Consider the following 16,601-nt stretch of genomic DNA (forward strand, 5'->3'; position numbering starts at 1 on the left):
CTAGGAAAACAGGAAGCGCGAGCTATCAGATCCTTCCATGTCATTTCCTTTCATCGCGACATAGACGAAGACGGGTCTGGAAACACGTTAGTTTATTTTAAACTATAAAACATGAAAAAACAAACAAACAAAAAAAGTCAGCGGGCAGTTCACATGTTGTCTTCGTCCGAGTCATCTTCATCCTCTAGCGAGTCCTGAAAAAAGACGAGACGGCGTGAGACGCGTGAAAACGGACACGCGGCGGCGTTCCCGGACGCCTCACCTTGGCGTATTTTTCCGCTTCCTCCCTGACGTCTTTAGGGACCAGCACGTGTCGTCCATTTGTGACTAAAGGGAGGGGGAGGAAAAAAAAAGACGGGAAAGGTGAGCGGTGGCGAGTTGGCGCGGCAGGACAGCCGGGCGACGGCGAGAGGGTCAGACAGCCAAGAGGAAGTGACATCACAGAAGTTCAGTCATCATGCGAAACCTTCTTGGTAATCATCATCCCGAGAAGCGAGGGAGCGCGAGGGTCGGCGCGGCGTGCTTACCTTCTCCGACCCAGCTGAGCTCCAACTCGAAGGCTTTGTCCTTGACCTCGTCGTGAACGATGTAGATGCTGGAAAGCAAACGCCACGGTTAGCCAGTACAAAACGCCAGTTTAGGTTACAAGACTCTTGTATCGTAGCTATGAAAACAAGTGGATGCTGTTCATAACTGGTAATATTCCCACCAGTTTAACAAGCTTCCTGGTTTAAGTAAGTACTCACATTTTAGCGACCTCTTTGACCAGTTCCCTGCACGTCATGTCCTTCATCTGCAACGCAAAAAATAGGTTACAAAATGCCCCAATACAAAAATACTAAAAAGAAAAAAATTGCGTGCGTGCGGTCAGACAGCCAAGAGAAATGTCGACATCACGTGAAGTCAGCCCAATTAGCGAAACCTTCTCAGCATCATCACTCCCACAAATGCGTGGCGTTTTTGTTTTTCCCCGCGGCGGCGGCGAGGACTCGCGTATGAGAAAGACATCTCATACAGTCTTCATTTTTTAGATTTCTTTATAAAGAAGAAATAAACGACCAAAACAAACCTGCAGTTTCTCGATTTCCGTCTTGGCGGCTTGTTTGGCTTTTCCGATGGCGCACCCCCAATAGCCCTGAAAAAGACACCCGGCCGGGCGTTAACGGACGCCGTTGGGGGCGGCGCGTGCGGAGCCGAGCTCGCGTGCATGCGGTCAGACAGCCAAGAGAAATGTCGACATCACGTGAAGTCAGCTCAATTAGCGAAACCTTCTCAGCATCATCACTCCCACGAATGTGCGGCGTTTTTTTTCCGTGCGGCGGCGGCGGCGAGGACTCACGTATGAGACGCCCGAGGGGTCCACCATGTAGAGCTGCGGCCCGTCGTCCTTGTCGTGAGAGCCCAAGATGAAACTGCGGGCGACAAGGCGCGTCAGCCGGGCGGGCGACGGTGGCGGGCCGACGGAGGGGGCGGGACTCACCTGCAGCCGAAAGGCCGCACGGCGCTGTACAGCGTGTAGGCGTGCACGTACATGGCCACGCGGTCCGATAAGTGCTGTGGGGAGTGAGTCACCATTTTAGTCATTCATTCAGCTTCCGTACCGCTTACCCCCCCACAAGGGTCGCGGAGGGTGCTGTACTCTATCCCAGGTAGCAGGTTAATCGCAAGGCAAAGTGAAACAGACGAGCACAAAGTGGGAATCGAAGGCAGACTGCCCTCACCAGAGTCAGGTGGAAAAAGAACGCGGCACTACCCGGAAGCCTATTTAAACCATTTGAAAAAAAATACATATATATTAGAGCTGGGCAATATGACAAAATTTGTAATTATCACGATAACTATCTTTTTTTTGTTTCAACTTTGAAACTTCAAACTTCTGTGAATAAGTAAACAAATGACTTTCCTCCGTATTCAAATATGAAAGCCACTATGTTACCTTACTTTATAAGAAAAGAGAATATGAAATAGGATGATTTTAAAAAGTATTTTTGTTCTTCCTCATCATCGTCTTCTCCTGAGCGTTGGTTAACCTTGCAACAGCGCCCCATTCTATGTGGTGGTCAAGTGGTGAAATCACAGTTTAAAATTAACGATTTATCGAAAGATTCTAATATCAACATTGAAAAAAAATCATGATAATTATGTTATAGTTTTATTCCCCAGCTCTGTGAGCGCACAACTTTCAAAATAATGGAATGTTTTGACAATGGGCAAGTAAGCTGGAAATGAATAAATGAACAATGAAGTGACCTCAAATTGCCCAAAGGATTTGGACCGCTAGCGCGTCAACAAACGCCCTCTTGACGGTTACGAAAGCACGCCGCACAAAAAAGTGGCCATTTGTCCAACCTTACTGCGAGACGCTTACCTTAAGAGGAATGTCGTGGCCGTAGTTGGAGCGGAAGCTGGAGGCTTCGTCGCGGGCTACCTCGGCGAGCGAACGCGCGTCCGCCAGGAGGCCCGCCACGGCCTAAGGAGAAAGAAAGGGAGGGTCGGCAGACGGTCACAAACCCACTTGAACAGGAAGTACCTTTGCATTGCACTGACCTCATTTTAACAGAGAAAGGCTAACTTCAATAATGACTTCATCACTACATTCCCATTAATAAATAAAGAAACGTTATATTTTTAAACATTTTTGTTCAAAAACATAAATCCATCTTTTAAATTATTTCAATATTTTCGGGGATTCACTATCCAATACCTCAGAGAAGCTCAAAAACAATTTCAGACCATTTTTTTCAATGTATTGAAGTATTTCAATAATGTCAAGTGTACGCACGTGTAGTTACCATGCCAACATGTCTGTCAATGTTGAAGATGCGTTTGTTGGAGCCTTCTTCATAAAGTTTGGACAAAACCAACTTCTCCACACCAAAAACGACGCCGTCTTTGCAGCGGATTGCGATGGCTGTGCTGAATAAAAACACCCACATTGGGATATATGTTTATATGGCTTTTTTGTATTAAATTAGACATTGAAAGTCCACTCGGCTTACCTGCTGTTTTCCACGGCCTTGATGGCGTACTCCACCTGGAAAACTCGCCCGTCGGGAGAGAAGGTCGACGCCGACAGGTCGTACTGAAATGGAAAATAAAATGCGTTCAAGTGGCCACTTCCTGTTGGTTTCGACGTCTACTATCGTTAATGACACAAAAACAAGGTCATTCAAAAGCAGACATCTTTTTAAAAATCGATTTCTTGTCAATGGTCGTGAACGGGTTAACCTTAGGACGACCAAAATAAGACAGGACGAACTGATTTAACCGTTTAATTCTTTTAAAATTAGTTTAGGCACATCCAATATGGCGGACACGCTGACGCAGCGCTTTTCCAATGAGGCGGGCGTTCATTGTCTGAATGAGTTAATCTAACGAAGCTATTTATGAGAATATTGCATGTGTGAATGTTTAAGTTTACAATAAACAGCGCTAATTGCTAGTTTAACAATAACTAGAGAGTTATTAAGTTTATTTTAAGTTTCGTATTACGTGTTCGCGCTAGGCCGGCCTCCATGCTGCCAAGTGACTCAGCAAGCTAACAGCTAACTAGCTAGCCCAAGGCTTTGTCTTTTACTTTTCTCGGGAATGTTATGAATTAAATACCCTCCCAAGGCAAATTAAAGATTAAGTGAATGGTTACCTTTACAAAGCATCATTTTAGAGAAGAATAAAACATACCCCGGTGCCGATGGAGCTCATTTTAACGACAACCGTTGGTCGTCCAGCGTGAAAGTGCAAAAGCTAAAGAGTCGAAGCTGCGTTTGGTTCTGGCTATGAAATCCGCAGCAATCACGTGGGCACATCCAGCCCTTCACAATAATGGCCTTTTATGTCGAAAACTAGACATTAGAATTATAAATAATCGGAGGTGAACATTTATTTCTACTACTAGACAAATAAGAATGTCAATAATGGTAAACTATACAATATAATAGTTCAAAATAGGAATCTTTGAGAACACGAATTGCTTTTACTACGAAATATTGATGTCCGGTTAAACCGGATGAATTTTGCTGCCGCAGAATCAGTATTTTTTTTTCCTTTACCGCTGCAACATGCAAAAACAATTCATATTAAGCAAAACAAATTTTAAGTAATACATGCAATAATTTTGCTATCGAATACCGCATCCAGAAACATTTCAATGTTGACATTTAATATTTTGTACTGTGAATAGACTTACTGTGCGAGTGAATTGTCCTTTTTGTAGTGCTATTGAAATATTGGAAAACAAAAATGATGAAAATATGTCAACAAGAAGTTTTTCAAAATTTTATTGTGAAAAGGAAAGCAGCTCATTGATTGAACTGGCACCTTTATTTCTTTTACTGTACTCTTATCGCCATCTTTGATGATACGGAAGCTTTGGTCACGTTGAGTGGAAAAAACATTCGTTTACAGTAATATGCAAATAAAGAGAATCGAAAAAGAAAAAAAAACAAGAGTGACATTAAGGCAAACACACTTAAGCTCCCCCCACAAATAAAAAACGGAAAGGAGCTATAATTAAGAGAGGAAAATGACAATCAAGACAATCGTAAGCGGACATTAGTCAACAACTTTACTGTACTTTACTGGAATACAAACCTGTACAAGGTTGTCATTTCTTTTCATAAGAACGGCCGACCAAATATTTGAGCCACACATAGAAAAAACGGTGACAACTTAAATTGCAAGTCATGCATTGCCCCTACCAAGATGGCTTCTGGGCGGCCATGTTGGTGGGGGCAACGACAGGTCAAGATGTATTAAAAAGTATTGATGACAAGAACCATAGCTTCACATTGTTGTAATAACCGTGTCCTAATATATACTATATATATCGTATTAGCGGAAAAAGGTGGTAAAATTACGGATAAAATTGTAATAGGACTTAACATTACGAGAATGTCATTCGCAGGGTAATTTTAAGGAATATTATTTTAGTGTTAGCTTATTTTTGTTTGGTAATGTTGACGTTTTCTCCGTATTTTAAGACTTGAATTCCACGTACAAGTTTATGATGTTAATTGATTCCTTTCAGCCTATTTTGTTCTCTTTCTTTCTTTCTTTGTGTGGCCCTTCCTATTTCGTCAAAGCGCAGCTTGATTAGAAGGCGGCAAAACAACTGGCCAAACGTCCTCCGCTAGACTGGACGGATTTACCTAGATGGAAGCGGACCCCGAAGGGGGATCCGAACCGGTCTGATCCGAGAACAACTCGCCCCCGGTTTGTAGACCGACAGGACAGCGTTTAGTAAGTAGTGTTGCACCGATAGCGTAAAAAATAAGACAAATATTTCCTTTCCATACTAAATGACTACATACTCTTTTTTTAGCACAGCGCTAAACGTCTCATCGATTTGGAGCGGGAGGGATGGCAGCCAAATGTTTATCCATTCACTTTCAATGATTTGGACGTGGAAACGCGAGTAACTCATTGAAATTCACGAAAAAAAAATCCCCGCCCCTCAAAAAGACACGTGCCGGGCGGCCATGTTGGTAGGGGCAACGTTCCAATCGAAGTAGCTTAAGGCATTCCTAAAAGATGTTTAGCAATGTCCCCCCCCCCGCCCCCTTCAAACCGATTGGATAAACCTAGACTAGACGCCACATCCGGCTGCATGTTTGACATCATCGGGCAGCCATCTTGGGTAGGGCGACCAGGAATTGAAAAGTAAATACATATTTCCCAGCATGCCCCCGTTAATTCTTAGTAGTCCCGGATACCGATCATGTCCTTTACACGACGTATCGGTGCAACGCTAAATATTTTTGAAAAGAAACGACTTAGTTGAGTTGTTTTTAAGCCTTCTTTTTTTGTTTTGCTGCGCAAACCCCTCCCCCCCAAAGGTGTATAGTGGGCGTGGCTGTGACAAGGGAGGCGTGGTTAGGTGTTTCCTCTCAGGACACCCAGACAGCTCTGCAATAACTGCAGATTCCCCTGAAAGGTCAAGGTCAATGTAAGGTGGAGGGGAGGTCAAAAAGGTCGTCGACCGTTAGCGTTGGCGGCTACTACCTTAGCGTGTTTTAGCTCCAGCTCGGCGAGCTCCACCAGGTTCTTTCGAAAGGCCGCCACTCGCCTCGTTTTGAAGTCGATGAGCTCTGAGGAGAACACAAAGTTGTTGACAGCCATTGACGCTGGTGGACGTCAAATTCATTTTCAGTTTTTTTTTTCAGGAATTAGTGTTTGACGTTTTAGTTGCAATGAAGTGGATGTCAATGGTAAGTAAAGTGGTTATTTGGGGGTACTTCCTGGTTCATTTTAGGGTATTTCCAGGCGGCTTCCTGTTTATTTGGGGTTGTTTACGGTCTTTTGGGGAGCATTCCGGGTTCACTTTCTGTACATTTTGGTTATTTCCGGTATACAATCCAATTGGTTACAATCCAATATCCTGTTTTTGGTGTTTTTTCAGAGGGTTGGAACAAATTCATTTGTTTTTAGTTCATTTCAATGGGAAACATCTGCTCGACGTACGAAAAGCTCGACATACGATCTCAGTCCTGGAACGGATTAAGAATGTATGTGGAGGTACCACTGTATGGTGACAAGATGGAAAGGGCCACAAGAAGAGAGGAGATGAAGAAAAGGGAGGGATTGAGGAAGCGAGAGCAGAAGGAGAAGTTGGGCCAGACCTTGCTTGGCCGACTCGGAGATCTTGTCGAACTTGCGGCAGCACAGTTGCTGGCAAGTGTCCGCCTGGAGGACGTCGCGGTTCTTGGAGCGAGCCTTGTCCAGAGCCTTGTTGGCGTTCTCGTAGTCCAGCAGCGCCCGACTGCGACGGTACAGGAGGTCCTGTAGGGGGCGACACGTTGGCGTCAAGCCGAGGCCGGACGGCCGTCCGTCGTCGGCGAGACGGGACGAGACGGGACCTTGGCGGCCTGCGATTCCCTCAGGTAATATTTCAGCAAGTCGGCCAGCTTCAGGTCCTCGTCGGCGGCCACGCGAGCTTCGATTTTCTGGCGGGAAAAAGAAAGCGGGTTGTCGTGACGAGCCATCGGGTTGACGCCACCACGCGTGTCACGTGACCTACCCTGGTCTTCTCAAAGAGCTCCGATACTTTGAGGAAGAACCTGAAACGGAAGGGTGCGGGCGTGACGGGTAACGTGAGCTCGGGGCGGCCATGTTGGTAGGGGCAAGGTTCCCATTAAAGTCAATGCATTGACATACAAACAAGTCAAAACTAGCTTCCTCCTTTTGGAAGTTATATCAAATAATACCGTGTCATATCCTATTACCGTATTTTCACGACTATAAGGCGCACACAAAAGCCTTAAATTTTCTCCAAGATAGACAGGGCGCCTTACAATATATTAGTATATGGACCAATACTAAAATTGTTACGGTATATATCTCAAGGTAGCCGTGGACCCGCCCCCCGCGGCGGCCATCTTACTTGCACAAATCGGTCGAATCTTGCGTCCCCAACACGTAGAGAGTGGACGCCATTCTGTTGATGTCGTCGGCGGCGTCTGGAGACAAACGGGTTGGTCAAGAGTGCAGGAGGGCGGAGCTTCCTATCCGCACGGGGGTGGGGTCTTACTCTTGTGCGAGCGGATCATCCTGTCCGACTTGGCCGAGGCGTCTTTCACCCGGTTGTGGTATTCTAACAAAAAATTCTTCTCGTGTTCGAAAAAGTCGTCCACGTCCTGCGGTGCGAAGAAAGAAAAAAAAACGGGACGTCCGACGGCTGCAGCGAGAAAAAGCCCGGCGTTTTCCGAGCGCTTACCTTGACGCCCGCGACCAAGACACCGTCGGCGGACTTGACCACGTTCTTGAAGAAGTCCTCCAGCTTCTCCTTCTTGTTCTTCCCTCGCACGCTCAGCTAGGATCAACGGAAGGGGCGTTAAGGGATGGAAGCCGGCGGCCATATTGGGTAGGGCCACCGGCTGGCGGAAACTAGATCTAAAAAGGACCATATTGTAAAAAAAATTGTGGCACAACTCACGTCCTGGTTGTACTCCAGGAAGACGTGGAAGTTGAGGTCCTTCCGGAGGACGGGGTGCGCCGCCACGCGGCAAAGGAAGACCTCGTGCATGGCGACCGTCTTCTTGAAGATGGCCAGGTACTCTCTAAGGGACGAGGAGGGAATAGCGACGGGACACGTTTAACACCAAAACGGCACTCGTTTTTATTCCAGGTTTTGTCGTCGCCGTCTTTCACGAGGGACGTGGCTTCTCTGGCGAAGCCACGCCCCTCGTGAAAGACCAGACTCATGCCAAAAATGAAGGCTAATTGTTTTAAAAGCAAAAAATTGAATAAATTTGAAAGGGAAAAAAATGCAAAATAGAAAAAAAAATGAATGCAAAAGAAATAGAAAAAAAAATGAATGCAAAAGAAATAGAAAAAAAAATGAATGCAAAAGAAATAGAAAAAAAAAGAATGCAAAAGAAATAGAAAATAAAAGAATGCAAAAGAAATAGAAAATAAAAGAATGCAAAAGAAATAGAAAATAAATGAATGCAAAATAAAAAATAAAAATAAATGAATGCAAAATAAAAATAAATGAATGCAAAATACAAATACAAATAAATGAATGCAAAATAAAAATAAAAAAACGAATGCAAAATAAAAAATAAAAAATGACGCCAGACGACGGCCGGGACACCACCCGACCCCCAAGGCAACTTACGCTTCGAGTTCCTGCTTCATCTTGGTAAACTCCTCCTTGGTCATGGAGCCCTCGCCTTCCCCCAACTTCTGCAGCTTCTCTCTGGAGGCGTCAAAGTCGGGTCGGGGCGGAGCGGGCGGGATCTGAACCGCGGCGAGAACGGGCCGTCAGACCGCGGCGACCGCGGGGGAGGCGCGGTGGCGGCGGCGGCGGCGACCCGTCGACTCACGATGTATCCGGCGTAGTCTTCGTTCTCCACGAAGGAGTCGTGCAGCCAGATGAACTCCTCGTGCTGACGGACCACCGAGAACTCGTTCTGCTTGAAGTTGGGGAGCGTGCTCTGCGGGCGGACGCACACCGGGGGGTCCGAAAAGGGGGACGGAAGCGAGGACGGACGCGAGGACGGACGTCTCACCTTGGTGTGCACGGTGAACTTGACCTTGTCTCGCTCGCTCAGGGCGTCCGAGATGTCCACCTGCAGCGTGGCGTCCGTCTGGAGGTCCACGCTGACCGCCCTTGGCTAAGCGGCGACAAAAAATGAAATGTATTTCAATTTTTTTTTTGTAAATATCGATATCTTGTTTATCATTTTCTATTTCGCTCACACTTTGGAAGGAATTGGACATCAATTGCACTTAAAAAGTTTTTGTTTTGTTTTCAAGATTGACACGGTGCAGTACCGAAAAGAATTAAAAGGGGAAATCTGAGGACGTCTTTCTTTGTCGTAATTAAAGACCAACAAATTGAAAATGTTTAACATAATAACGTTGGATTTTCTTCATCTTATCTATAAAGTATTTTTCTGAGATCAAAATTTTAATATCAAAACAACCGTACGTTTTCATTCTCCTGGAAGTTTATTTTGAAAGTGCCTTTGGTCATCCCAAAAAAAGGTCAAATCTCTGATTATCCGGTTGGCACCCAAACACATCTCACCTCAGTATGATAGTTACGCCGTAGTAGAGAAATTAGTGTAAAGTAAATGAAAAATAAGTTTTAATATCAAAACAACCGTACGTTTTCATTCTCCTGGAAGTTTATTTTGAAAGTGCCTTTGGTCATCCAAAAAAAAAGGTCAAATCTCTGATTATCCGGTTGGCACCCAAACGCATCTCACCTCAGTATGACAGTTACGCCTTAATAGAGAAATTATTGTCAAGTAAATGAAAAATAAATGAACACTATTTACACTCGCTTTTGCTTGTTGACTTTTTCTCAAGTTTAAAGCGAAAGAAGTACACGTGACAATCACGTGACCTACTGGCAGAACCAGTTTCTTCAAAACTGCAGGTAGCAGGAAGCTAATGCTAACGTCAGAAGCTAAAGCGCGCTAACAAGTCTCTTTTTAGCCGCACCGGTGCCACAAACCGAACCGAGAGGTTTCGGCGCACAGTGACGAAATATGACGTTAAAAAAGGCAAACGGAGGAAAAAAACTCACCCCTCGGTCCTCTTCGGAGAGGAAGTCTGGTCCGTCGTCCAGTCCTTCCTGCTACGGGAACACAAACCGCACAAGGCCGTCATTTTTAGCGGCCTAGCGGAAGTTAGTCGGAACCGCTGGGGGTTCCCGTCGGTTCGGTTCCGACCAGGTACCGATAAAAGATGCAAACCCGGAGAGGGAAGAGAAAAGATGCGAAGCTAACCTACCATCATGGCTGCCGACGGGTGGAGACAGGAAGACGTGTGACGTCATGACGCCGTTTCAAAACACCCGAGTAAAAAAATAAAAATGGCGTCACCCATGACCCATGACGTTTTGGACATGTGTTCTCGTACGTTCATTTTCCGGAGGGTCGCGGGGGGTGCTGGAGCCTATCCTAGCGCGGTTTAACAGACGATTTGGTGTCCAGACAATCACTGGCCAATAGCCATGTTTTAAATGGTCGGTAAATAAAAGTAGCTGAAATTAAAAGGTTTTGTTTGCTTCGGTTTGAAGGAGGCTAGTTATCTTGTTAGCTGCTAATGACGGTGATGGGCGTCCAATCCATTTGGGCACTCCCAGGCCCAAATGGATTGGACGCGTATTGCTGTCAGTGGTAAGCAATGAAATTTTAAAAAAGAATAATTCATATAAATACAACTACATTGATTTTATTTTATTTTTTAAATCTACAGGGAGTTTGTTTGTTTCAGGACATTTACACATCACTTCCTGTACATCGTGGGCCATTTCCTGGTCACTTCCTGTTAATCTTGATGACAATGAAGGATTTATTTGAATCATAAATGAAAGATAGCGAATAAAAAAAGGAAAAACAAGCGGGATGCAAAACAAAAGATGGATGTAAATTTCTTTCCCAGGGTGTTTGTTAGCTGTAAACTTCAGCGGGAAGAAAAACGGGTCCGACAAAAGTGAATTTCGCAGAGCCGACGCCGGTTCCACCAATCGGAGCGGTCGACTCGGTAAGACAGGTTTCTCCTGATCTTCAGCCGTTAAGAGCGCTTGGAATTTTTGGGCGGCGGCGGGGTGTGTGGCCTGACGCTTTTTTCTTTTTCCGTCATGAAACAGAAAAAAGAAATCAAGTTTCCCAGGGAGTGGTCGCCCTCCCAAAATGGAGGCCGAGTGGTCGCCGAAGCTTGTTAAGGATGATAAACTTTCGCTATGTGATGATTTGTTGGGTTTAAAATGGTTTTGGTGGCACTTTTTGTTTGATATTACAATTTACCAGAATTTGGAAGAGTCGTGAAGCTTCCCAGTGAGTGGTCGCCCTTCCAAAATGGAGGCCGAGTGGTCGCCGAGGCTTGTTAAGGATGATAAACTTTCGCTATGTGATGATTTGTTGGGTTTAAAATGGTTTTGGTGGCACTTTTTATTTGATATTACAATTTACTAGAATTTGGAAGAGTCGTGAAGCTTCCCAGGGAGTGGTCGCCCTTCCAAAATGGAGGCCGAGTGGTCGCCGAGGCTTGTTAAGGATGATAAACTTTCGCTATGTGATGATTTGTTGGGTTTAAAATGGTTTTGGTGGCACTTTTTATTTGATATTACAATTTACTAGAATTTGGAAGAGTCGTGAAGCTTCCCAGGGAGTGGTCGCCCTTCCAAAATGGAGGCCGAGTGGTCGCCGAGGCTTGTTTTGAATTATAAAGTTGGCCTTTGTGACAATTTAGTTGGTCTTAAACAAGTTTTGGTGGCACTTTTTGTCTATTTTTGCAAAGAACTTGAACACAGAACGATAGCGAAGCGTCCCGGGGACGGTCCGGCCTCCCAAAATGGCCGCAGGGACCTGTTTTGCCATGTGAAGTCATGCTATATATAGCAATTTGGTCAGTCATTGCTGTTTTTTGTCTATTATTGCTAATAACTTGAAGGCAGAATGATAGTGAAGCGTCCCGGGGATTGTCCAGTCTCCTAAAATGGACGGTGAGGCCGGTTGAAAAGTTTCAGTGTCACTTTAAAGGTAAAAGACAGTGAGAGAGAGAGAGGGAGGGAGGGGTGTGGCCAGCCAATGACGCATGCAGATGGTGGTTAGCCAACGCTGAGGGAGATGCCCCGAAGCGGTCGGGGCACGCCTTTAAAGGCGTCACCAGATACTTCCTGGATTCGTCAAGACCTTCCCAAAGCCGCTCACTTTTCGTCTCGTCGCAAGACCTTCGGAGACAAAATGGTGAGCGGGACTTTTGGATTTGTTTTTTGTTTTGTTTTCCCGTTCCTTCTCGCTGCGAATCGGCTCGGGACCGAGACGCGTCGTCGATTTTGGAAGGGGAAGCCGGGTCGGGGGAGTTTAACCCGAGCGCCCCGGTCGCCGAGGCGACGTCAGCTGAAACCGGTTCTCCCGGATGGCCACGGGAAGTGCGGCTTTTTTTGTTTAAGGAAAAAAATGGATGCTTTAGTCCGATTTTAAAGGCGGGTTGACTGTTGGGTGGTTGATTTTTGGGGGGTTTGGTTTTCCTGGTAAGAAAAGATTGGGTTTAGTCTGCGTTTAGTAAAAAATAAAAATAAATAAAAAAAGGACAGTAGGTACGATTGGTCAGCCCGGCGTCAACCCCGATTTTGCTCATCGAAGCGTCTTTAGCTTTAGCCGCTAACACCCGACGATACGTTTTAGACTGGTAGACGTCATTGGCGCTACTTGGACGGTCCAAGCCCCGCCCTACTCGGTCCGAATGGATTGGCGTCAACGGCGCCGATCGGTCGGTAGGAGACGTCCAATCGATTTCGAGTGGAAGGCCGGCAGCGAATGTTTATTCCGTTCAGGTTATTTGTCGCCGTCCTCTCACGTCGAATGGATTGGACGTCGACTATTTCAGTTGACGGGAGAACGTGGAAAGAGCTTTCGGTGCCCCTACCAAGATGGCTGCCCCGAGGCCATCTTAGGAAGGGCATCAAATGTCATTATTTTCATTGAAAAATCATGACGCATTGGCATTCAAATCCAATTGGCCTAAAACAAGGGTGTCAGACTCGGGTTGGTTGGCGGGCCGCTTTAACGTCAACTTGATTTCACGTGGGCCAGCCCATTTTAGATATAATATTTATATTGTTTTTTTAATAAATGGATTAAAAGAACTGGATTAAAAGCCCTGAATATTCCGTTTTTTATAGATGTAAAACAATGTTAATTTTAGCTTCTTCTTTTTTTAAATATTTTTAGATTTTACAAAATGATTTTTGAACTAAAAACACAGAAAAAAATGGATTTAAAAAATGACAATGATTGATTTAAAAGGGGCAAATCAGGTAATGTAATATACATCTATACTCTTCATTTGAATTTGATCCTAAAATAGAAAGTGGGCACTCGTGATTGACTTTCCCGGGCCACACAAAATGAGGCGGCGGGCCAGATTTGGCCCCCGGGCCGCCACTTTGACGCATGTGGCCTAAAAGATGATGGTAGCAATGAAAAGGAATCTATTGACGGCGCTAGGCGCTCATACCATTTCAAGTGGGAGGGTGATTGGACGCCAGTCATCGACTCACCGTTTGTCTTTGTCTTTGTCAGTCGTCGGGCGTGACGGTGGACGACGAGGTGATGCACTTGTTCAACGACATGAAGAAGCACAGGAAGCAGAAGGTGGCCTTTTTCCGTCTGAGCGACGACAAGAAGAAGATCATCGTGGACCAGGGCAAGCACGTGATGTGGGACGACGCCGACCCTTTCGCCTCCTTCACCAAGCTGCTGCCGGAAAAAGACTGCCGATACGCCCTCTACGACGTGTCCTACGATACGGACAATGCCAAAAATAAGGAACAGCTCATTTTCATTAGTTGGTGAGTACATTCAACTTATCCACAACCGTTTCTCCATCTTATTTTATTATTATTGGGTTGTTATTGGGTTTTACTGATGTGGAATATTTTTCCTAATTTTCAATGAGTGTATTTTTAAAAATATTTTTGCAATATATATCATTTTTGGTGAATTATTTGTTTCATTTTTTGGTATTTTTCCTAATTTCCAATGACTGTATTTTTAAAAATATTTTTGCTATATATAATTTTTAGTGAATTATTTTTTTATTTTTGGGTATTTTTCCTCATTTTCAACAAGTGTATTTTTAAAAAGATTTTTGCAATATATATTTATATATATGTATATATATATATATATATATATATATATATATATATATATATTTTACATAGTTTTTATTTAGAGGCTGCAGACTTCTTGAAATTAATTTTTAGTGAATATTTTTTTCATTTTTTTTCTATTTTTCCTAATTTTCAATGTGTATTTTTAAAAATATTTTTGCAATATATATATGTATTTACATAGTTTTTATTTAGAGACTGCAGACATCATGAAATAGATTTTTTTTGGGTGAATTATTTATTCAATTTTTGGTGGCTTTTGATTTTTCGCCTTTGTCTGTTGTTTGGTTCCTTCCCACTTTTTTGTTTATTTTGGTGGTAGTGTATTCATATTTTTCTATTTTTGTGTGGGCTTTTGTTTGTGGATTCTTGATTTTTTGGGTGATTTTTTGGGTGAAAACATCCTTTTTTCCATTATTTGGGTGCAACAAGTTGATTTTTTAAATCAATTTCTTTTTGCTTTTCGCCATTTTTCCACCATTGTTTTTTACGGTTTCCTGTTTTTTTCAGCTTTTCCACTTTTTTCTATCAAAAAAAAAGATATTGTAACGATCCAACAGTTCTGTTAGCCACGCCCCTTGTGAGACTCTCTTGCCGGGTGTCCGATGCTACGTCACTTGGCCCTTTTATCGTTTTTTTGTTTTTTTTCCCCCACTCAGGGCTCCGGATTCGGCTTCCATCGGGAAGAAGATGCTCCACAGCACGTCGCAAAAATCCATTCAGAAAGCGTTCGACCGTGAGTTCCCCGCCCGGGCGCCGCCGCCGCCACCGCCGCCGCCACCGCCGCCGCCGCGACCCCACTCCCGTCGCCCTGACCCCGGCGTCTGTCTCCCGCAGTGACGACGGAGTGGCAGCTGAACGATTTATCGGACGCCGAACTGGACGCGCTGGCCGACAAGCTGAGCAGGGACACCGTGGTCAGGATCGAGGGGAGGTCCGTGGCCAGCAAATGAGGCGGAGCCTAACCCCCCCCCCCCCCAAAAAAAAGCCGCCTGGCCTAGGCCTTAGTTTCCGACGCCCGACGATCATTTGGACTTTATTTTCAAGTCGCGCTGCGCGATGTGACGACCTACATCAGGGGGCGGGATCTCCCGAGACGATTCATTTTCGATTGGCCATCCTACAATAGCGTTATTAAAGATAAAAAAAACATTTGTGCATTCTTTAAGAACTCATGTGCATAAAGTCGTTTCCCATCCCACTCAGAAAAAGGGCAGGAAGTGACCCAAAATCGACAGGAAGTGACCTGCCAGTAACCTAAAAACCATCCCACTCAGAAAAAGGGCAGGAAGTGACCCAAAATCAACAGGAAGTGATCCAAAATCAACAGGAAGTGACCTGCCAGTAACCTAAAAACAAACTCAGGTGTGACCCAAAACAAGGATAGATATCAAAATCAAAATAATTTCCTGCTGACACTCAGAAAATGAGCCAAAAAAAGTACAGGAAGTGACTCAGAATAGACAATACTCATTTTTCATACCCACAAATTTTGGCATTCTAAATTATCTTCAGTTTTTGGGGGGTCATAAATCAATAAATTGCCACAATCTTAATATAAAGTGCTGAAACGATATTTTTTAATCGACCTTTGACACTAGTATTGTTGTCGACCTTTCCTGCAATGTCTATTCTGGCCAGCAGAGGCGCCCTAGTAATACTAGCAATTGGCCTCCAGATTCCGCTATCGCCACTTAATAGTATTTTCAGCAATCCGTGTCATACTATGATGATTTTTCTTTATACCGCACAGCACGAGTGAAAAATAAACCAAATAATCGTCTTTTTTTGCCAACTCCGGTTATTTTGATTTGGGTGAGAAACTGTTAATGAGCTTTAAAAAACGGTTGAAAATATTGTCCATTTTCTTGGGTGCATCTTCTTCTATTTTGCTTTTCGGTGCATCGAGTGTCCTCTTCCAAATAAAAATAAGAATTACAAAAAAAGATGGCCATGTGTGTATAACCGTGTTGGCTGTTTTTGCCCTCTATATTTTGTATTAGTGTTTTAGCAAGATCAAAGGTGTGCTAAAAAATAAGGTCAACTGTATCGATGAGAATTATGAAATCATGCGCAATTTCCAAGATGTTTTGCCCCACCCAAGATGGCCGCCAGAATGGTCAGTTATTTGCCAAGTCGGGGGATGAGTGCGTAACACAACGTGAATGTCAGGAATTGCGAGGCCAGTGAAACCCGATCGTCACGGATTGGACGCCGCAAATAGAAACAGGGCCGCATTCTCGCCGCTCCATTTAAGGGCAAGAAAGCCACCGGAAGTATATTAAATGGGGGGGGGGGGTGTATTAAATCGTTTATTATACCCCCCATTTAATATACCCCTAATTTAATATACATTGAATATGTCCCCTCCATTTTAATGTCAATTTAATACTATGTCCCGACCATTTAATGTCAATTTATTATGTCCATTTAATGTCCCCCTCCATTTAATATGTCCATTTAATGTCCT

The 16,601-nt window shown here is 44.3% G+C and overlaps 3 protein-coding genes and 3 non-coding genes across 6 annotated transcripts; 1 reads left to right on the forward strand and 5 right to left on the reverse strand.

Annotated features, from left to right (window-relative positions):
* Window positions 1–75: 75 nt before the first annotated feature.
* Window positions 76–3,836, reverse strand: psma3 (proteasome 20S subunit alpha 3). The gene is made up of 11 exons (XM_077620845.1): window positions 3,682–3,836; window positions 3,000–3,082; window positions 2,793–2,916; window positions 2,369–2,470; window positions 1,481–1,554; window positions 1,340–1,412; window positions 1,070–1,135; window positions 747–793; window positions 528–595; window positions 263–327; window positions 76–194 (listed from the first exon to the last, which is right to left on the reverse strand). The coding sequence occupies exons 1-11, from the start codon at window positions 3,700–3,702 to the stop codon at window positions 150–152; spliced, it is 768 nt and encodes a 255-aa protein (XP_077476971.1). The 5' UTR covers window positions 3,703–3,836; the 3' UTR covers window positions 76–149.
* On the reverse strand, window positions 411–488 carry LOC144090428 (small nucleolar RNA SNORD53/SNORD92). The gene has a single exon (XR_013305397.1). It is a non-coding gene; the product is annotated as a small nucleolar RNA SNORD53/SNORD92 (small nucleolar RNA).
* On the reverse strand, window positions 864–944 carry LOC144090427 (small nucleolar RNA SNORD53/SNORD92). The gene has a single exon (XR_013305396.1). It is a non-coding gene; the product is annotated as a small nucleolar RNA SNORD53/SNORD92 (small nucleolar RNA).
* Window positions 1,210–1,290, reverse strand: LOC144090426 (small nucleolar RNA SNORD53/SNORD92). Its single transcript, XR_013305395.1, has one exon. It is a non-coding gene; the product is annotated as a small nucleolar RNA SNORD53/SNORD92 (small nucleolar RNA).
* A 425-nt stretch (window positions 3,837–4,261) lies between the features above and the next one.
* snx6 (sorting nexin 6) lies at window positions 4,262–10,314 on the reverse strand. Its single transcript, XM_077620577.1, has 14 exons — window positions 10,240–10,314; window positions 10,034–10,084; window positions 9,009–9,113; window positions 8,823–8,933; window positions 8,615–8,736; window positions 7,931–8,054; window positions 7,712–7,807; window positions 7,526–7,631; window positions 7,379–7,454; window positions 7,016–7,055; window positions 6,855–6,941; window positions 6,618–6,777; window positions 6,001–6,086; window positions 4,262–5,925 (listed from the first exon to the last, which is right to left on the reverse strand). Exons 1-14 carry the CDS (start codon window positions 10,243–10,245, stop codon window positions 5,872–5,874), a joined length of 1,224 nt encoding a protein of 407 aa, XP_077476703.1. The 5' UTR covers window positions 10,246–10,314; the 3' UTR covers window positions 4,262–5,871.
* Window positions 10,315–12,033: 1,719 nt separating this feature from the next.
* Window positions 12,034–16,079, forward strand: LOC144089582 (cofilin-2-like). The gene is made up of 4 exons (XM_077620578.1): window positions 12,034–12,200; window positions 13,539–13,807; window positions 14,791–14,867; window positions 14,969–16,079. The coding sequence occupies exons 1-4, from the start codon at window positions 12,081–12,083 to the stop codon at window positions 15,082–15,084; spliced, it is 582 nt and encodes a 193-aa protein (XP_077476704.1). The 5' UTR covers window positions 12,034–12,080; the 3' UTR covers window positions 15,085–16,079.
* The last annotated feature ends 522 nt before the right edge of the window (window positions 16,080–16,601 follow it).

Source organism: Stigmatopora argus, chromosome 15 (assembly GCF_051989625.1).
Source record: "Stigmatopora argus isolate UIUO_Sarg chromosome 15, RoL_Sarg_1.0, whole genome shotgun sequence".
Lineage (NCBI taxonomy): Eukaryota > Metazoa > Chordata > Actinopteri > Syngnathiformes > Syngnathidae > Stigmatopora > Stigmatopora argus.

Bases quoted from the DNA above. Each gene is read 5' to 3' on its own strand.
- psma3 (XM_077620845.1), bottom strand. From the start codon at position 3,702: ATGAGCTCCATCGGCACCGGG. The intron at 1,136-1,339 runs GTGAGTCCTCGC...TGTCTTTTTCAG, and splicing joins ACCCCTCGGGCGTCTCATAC to GGCTATTGGGGGTGCGCCAT. The intron at 328-527 runs GTAAGCACGCCG...CCCTCCCTTTAG, and splicing joins GCTCAGCTGGGTCGGAGAAG to TCACAAATGGACGACACGTG.
- snx6 (XM_077620577.1), bottom strand. The intron at 7,632-7,711 runs GTAAGCGCTCGG...TTCGCACCGCAG, and splicing joins TCTTGGTCGCGGGCGTCAAG to GACGTGGACGACTTTTTCGA. The intron at 6,942-7,015 runs GTAGGTCACGTG...TTTTCCCGCCAG, and splicing joins AGCTCTTTGAGAAGACCAGG to AAAATCGAAGCTCGCGTGGC.
- LOC144089582 (XM_077620578.1), top strand. From the start codon at position 12,081: ATGCCCCGAAGCGGTCGGGGCACGCCTTTAAAGGCGTCACCAGATACT. The intron at 12,201-13,538 runs GTGAGCGGGACT...TGTCTTTGTCAG, and splicing joins AGACCTTCGGAGACAAAATG to TCGTCGGGCGTGACGGTGGA. The intron at 13,808-14,790 runs GTGAGTACATTC...TCCCCCACTCAG, and splicing joins CAGCTCATTTTCATTAGTTG to GGCTCCGGATTCGGCTTCCA.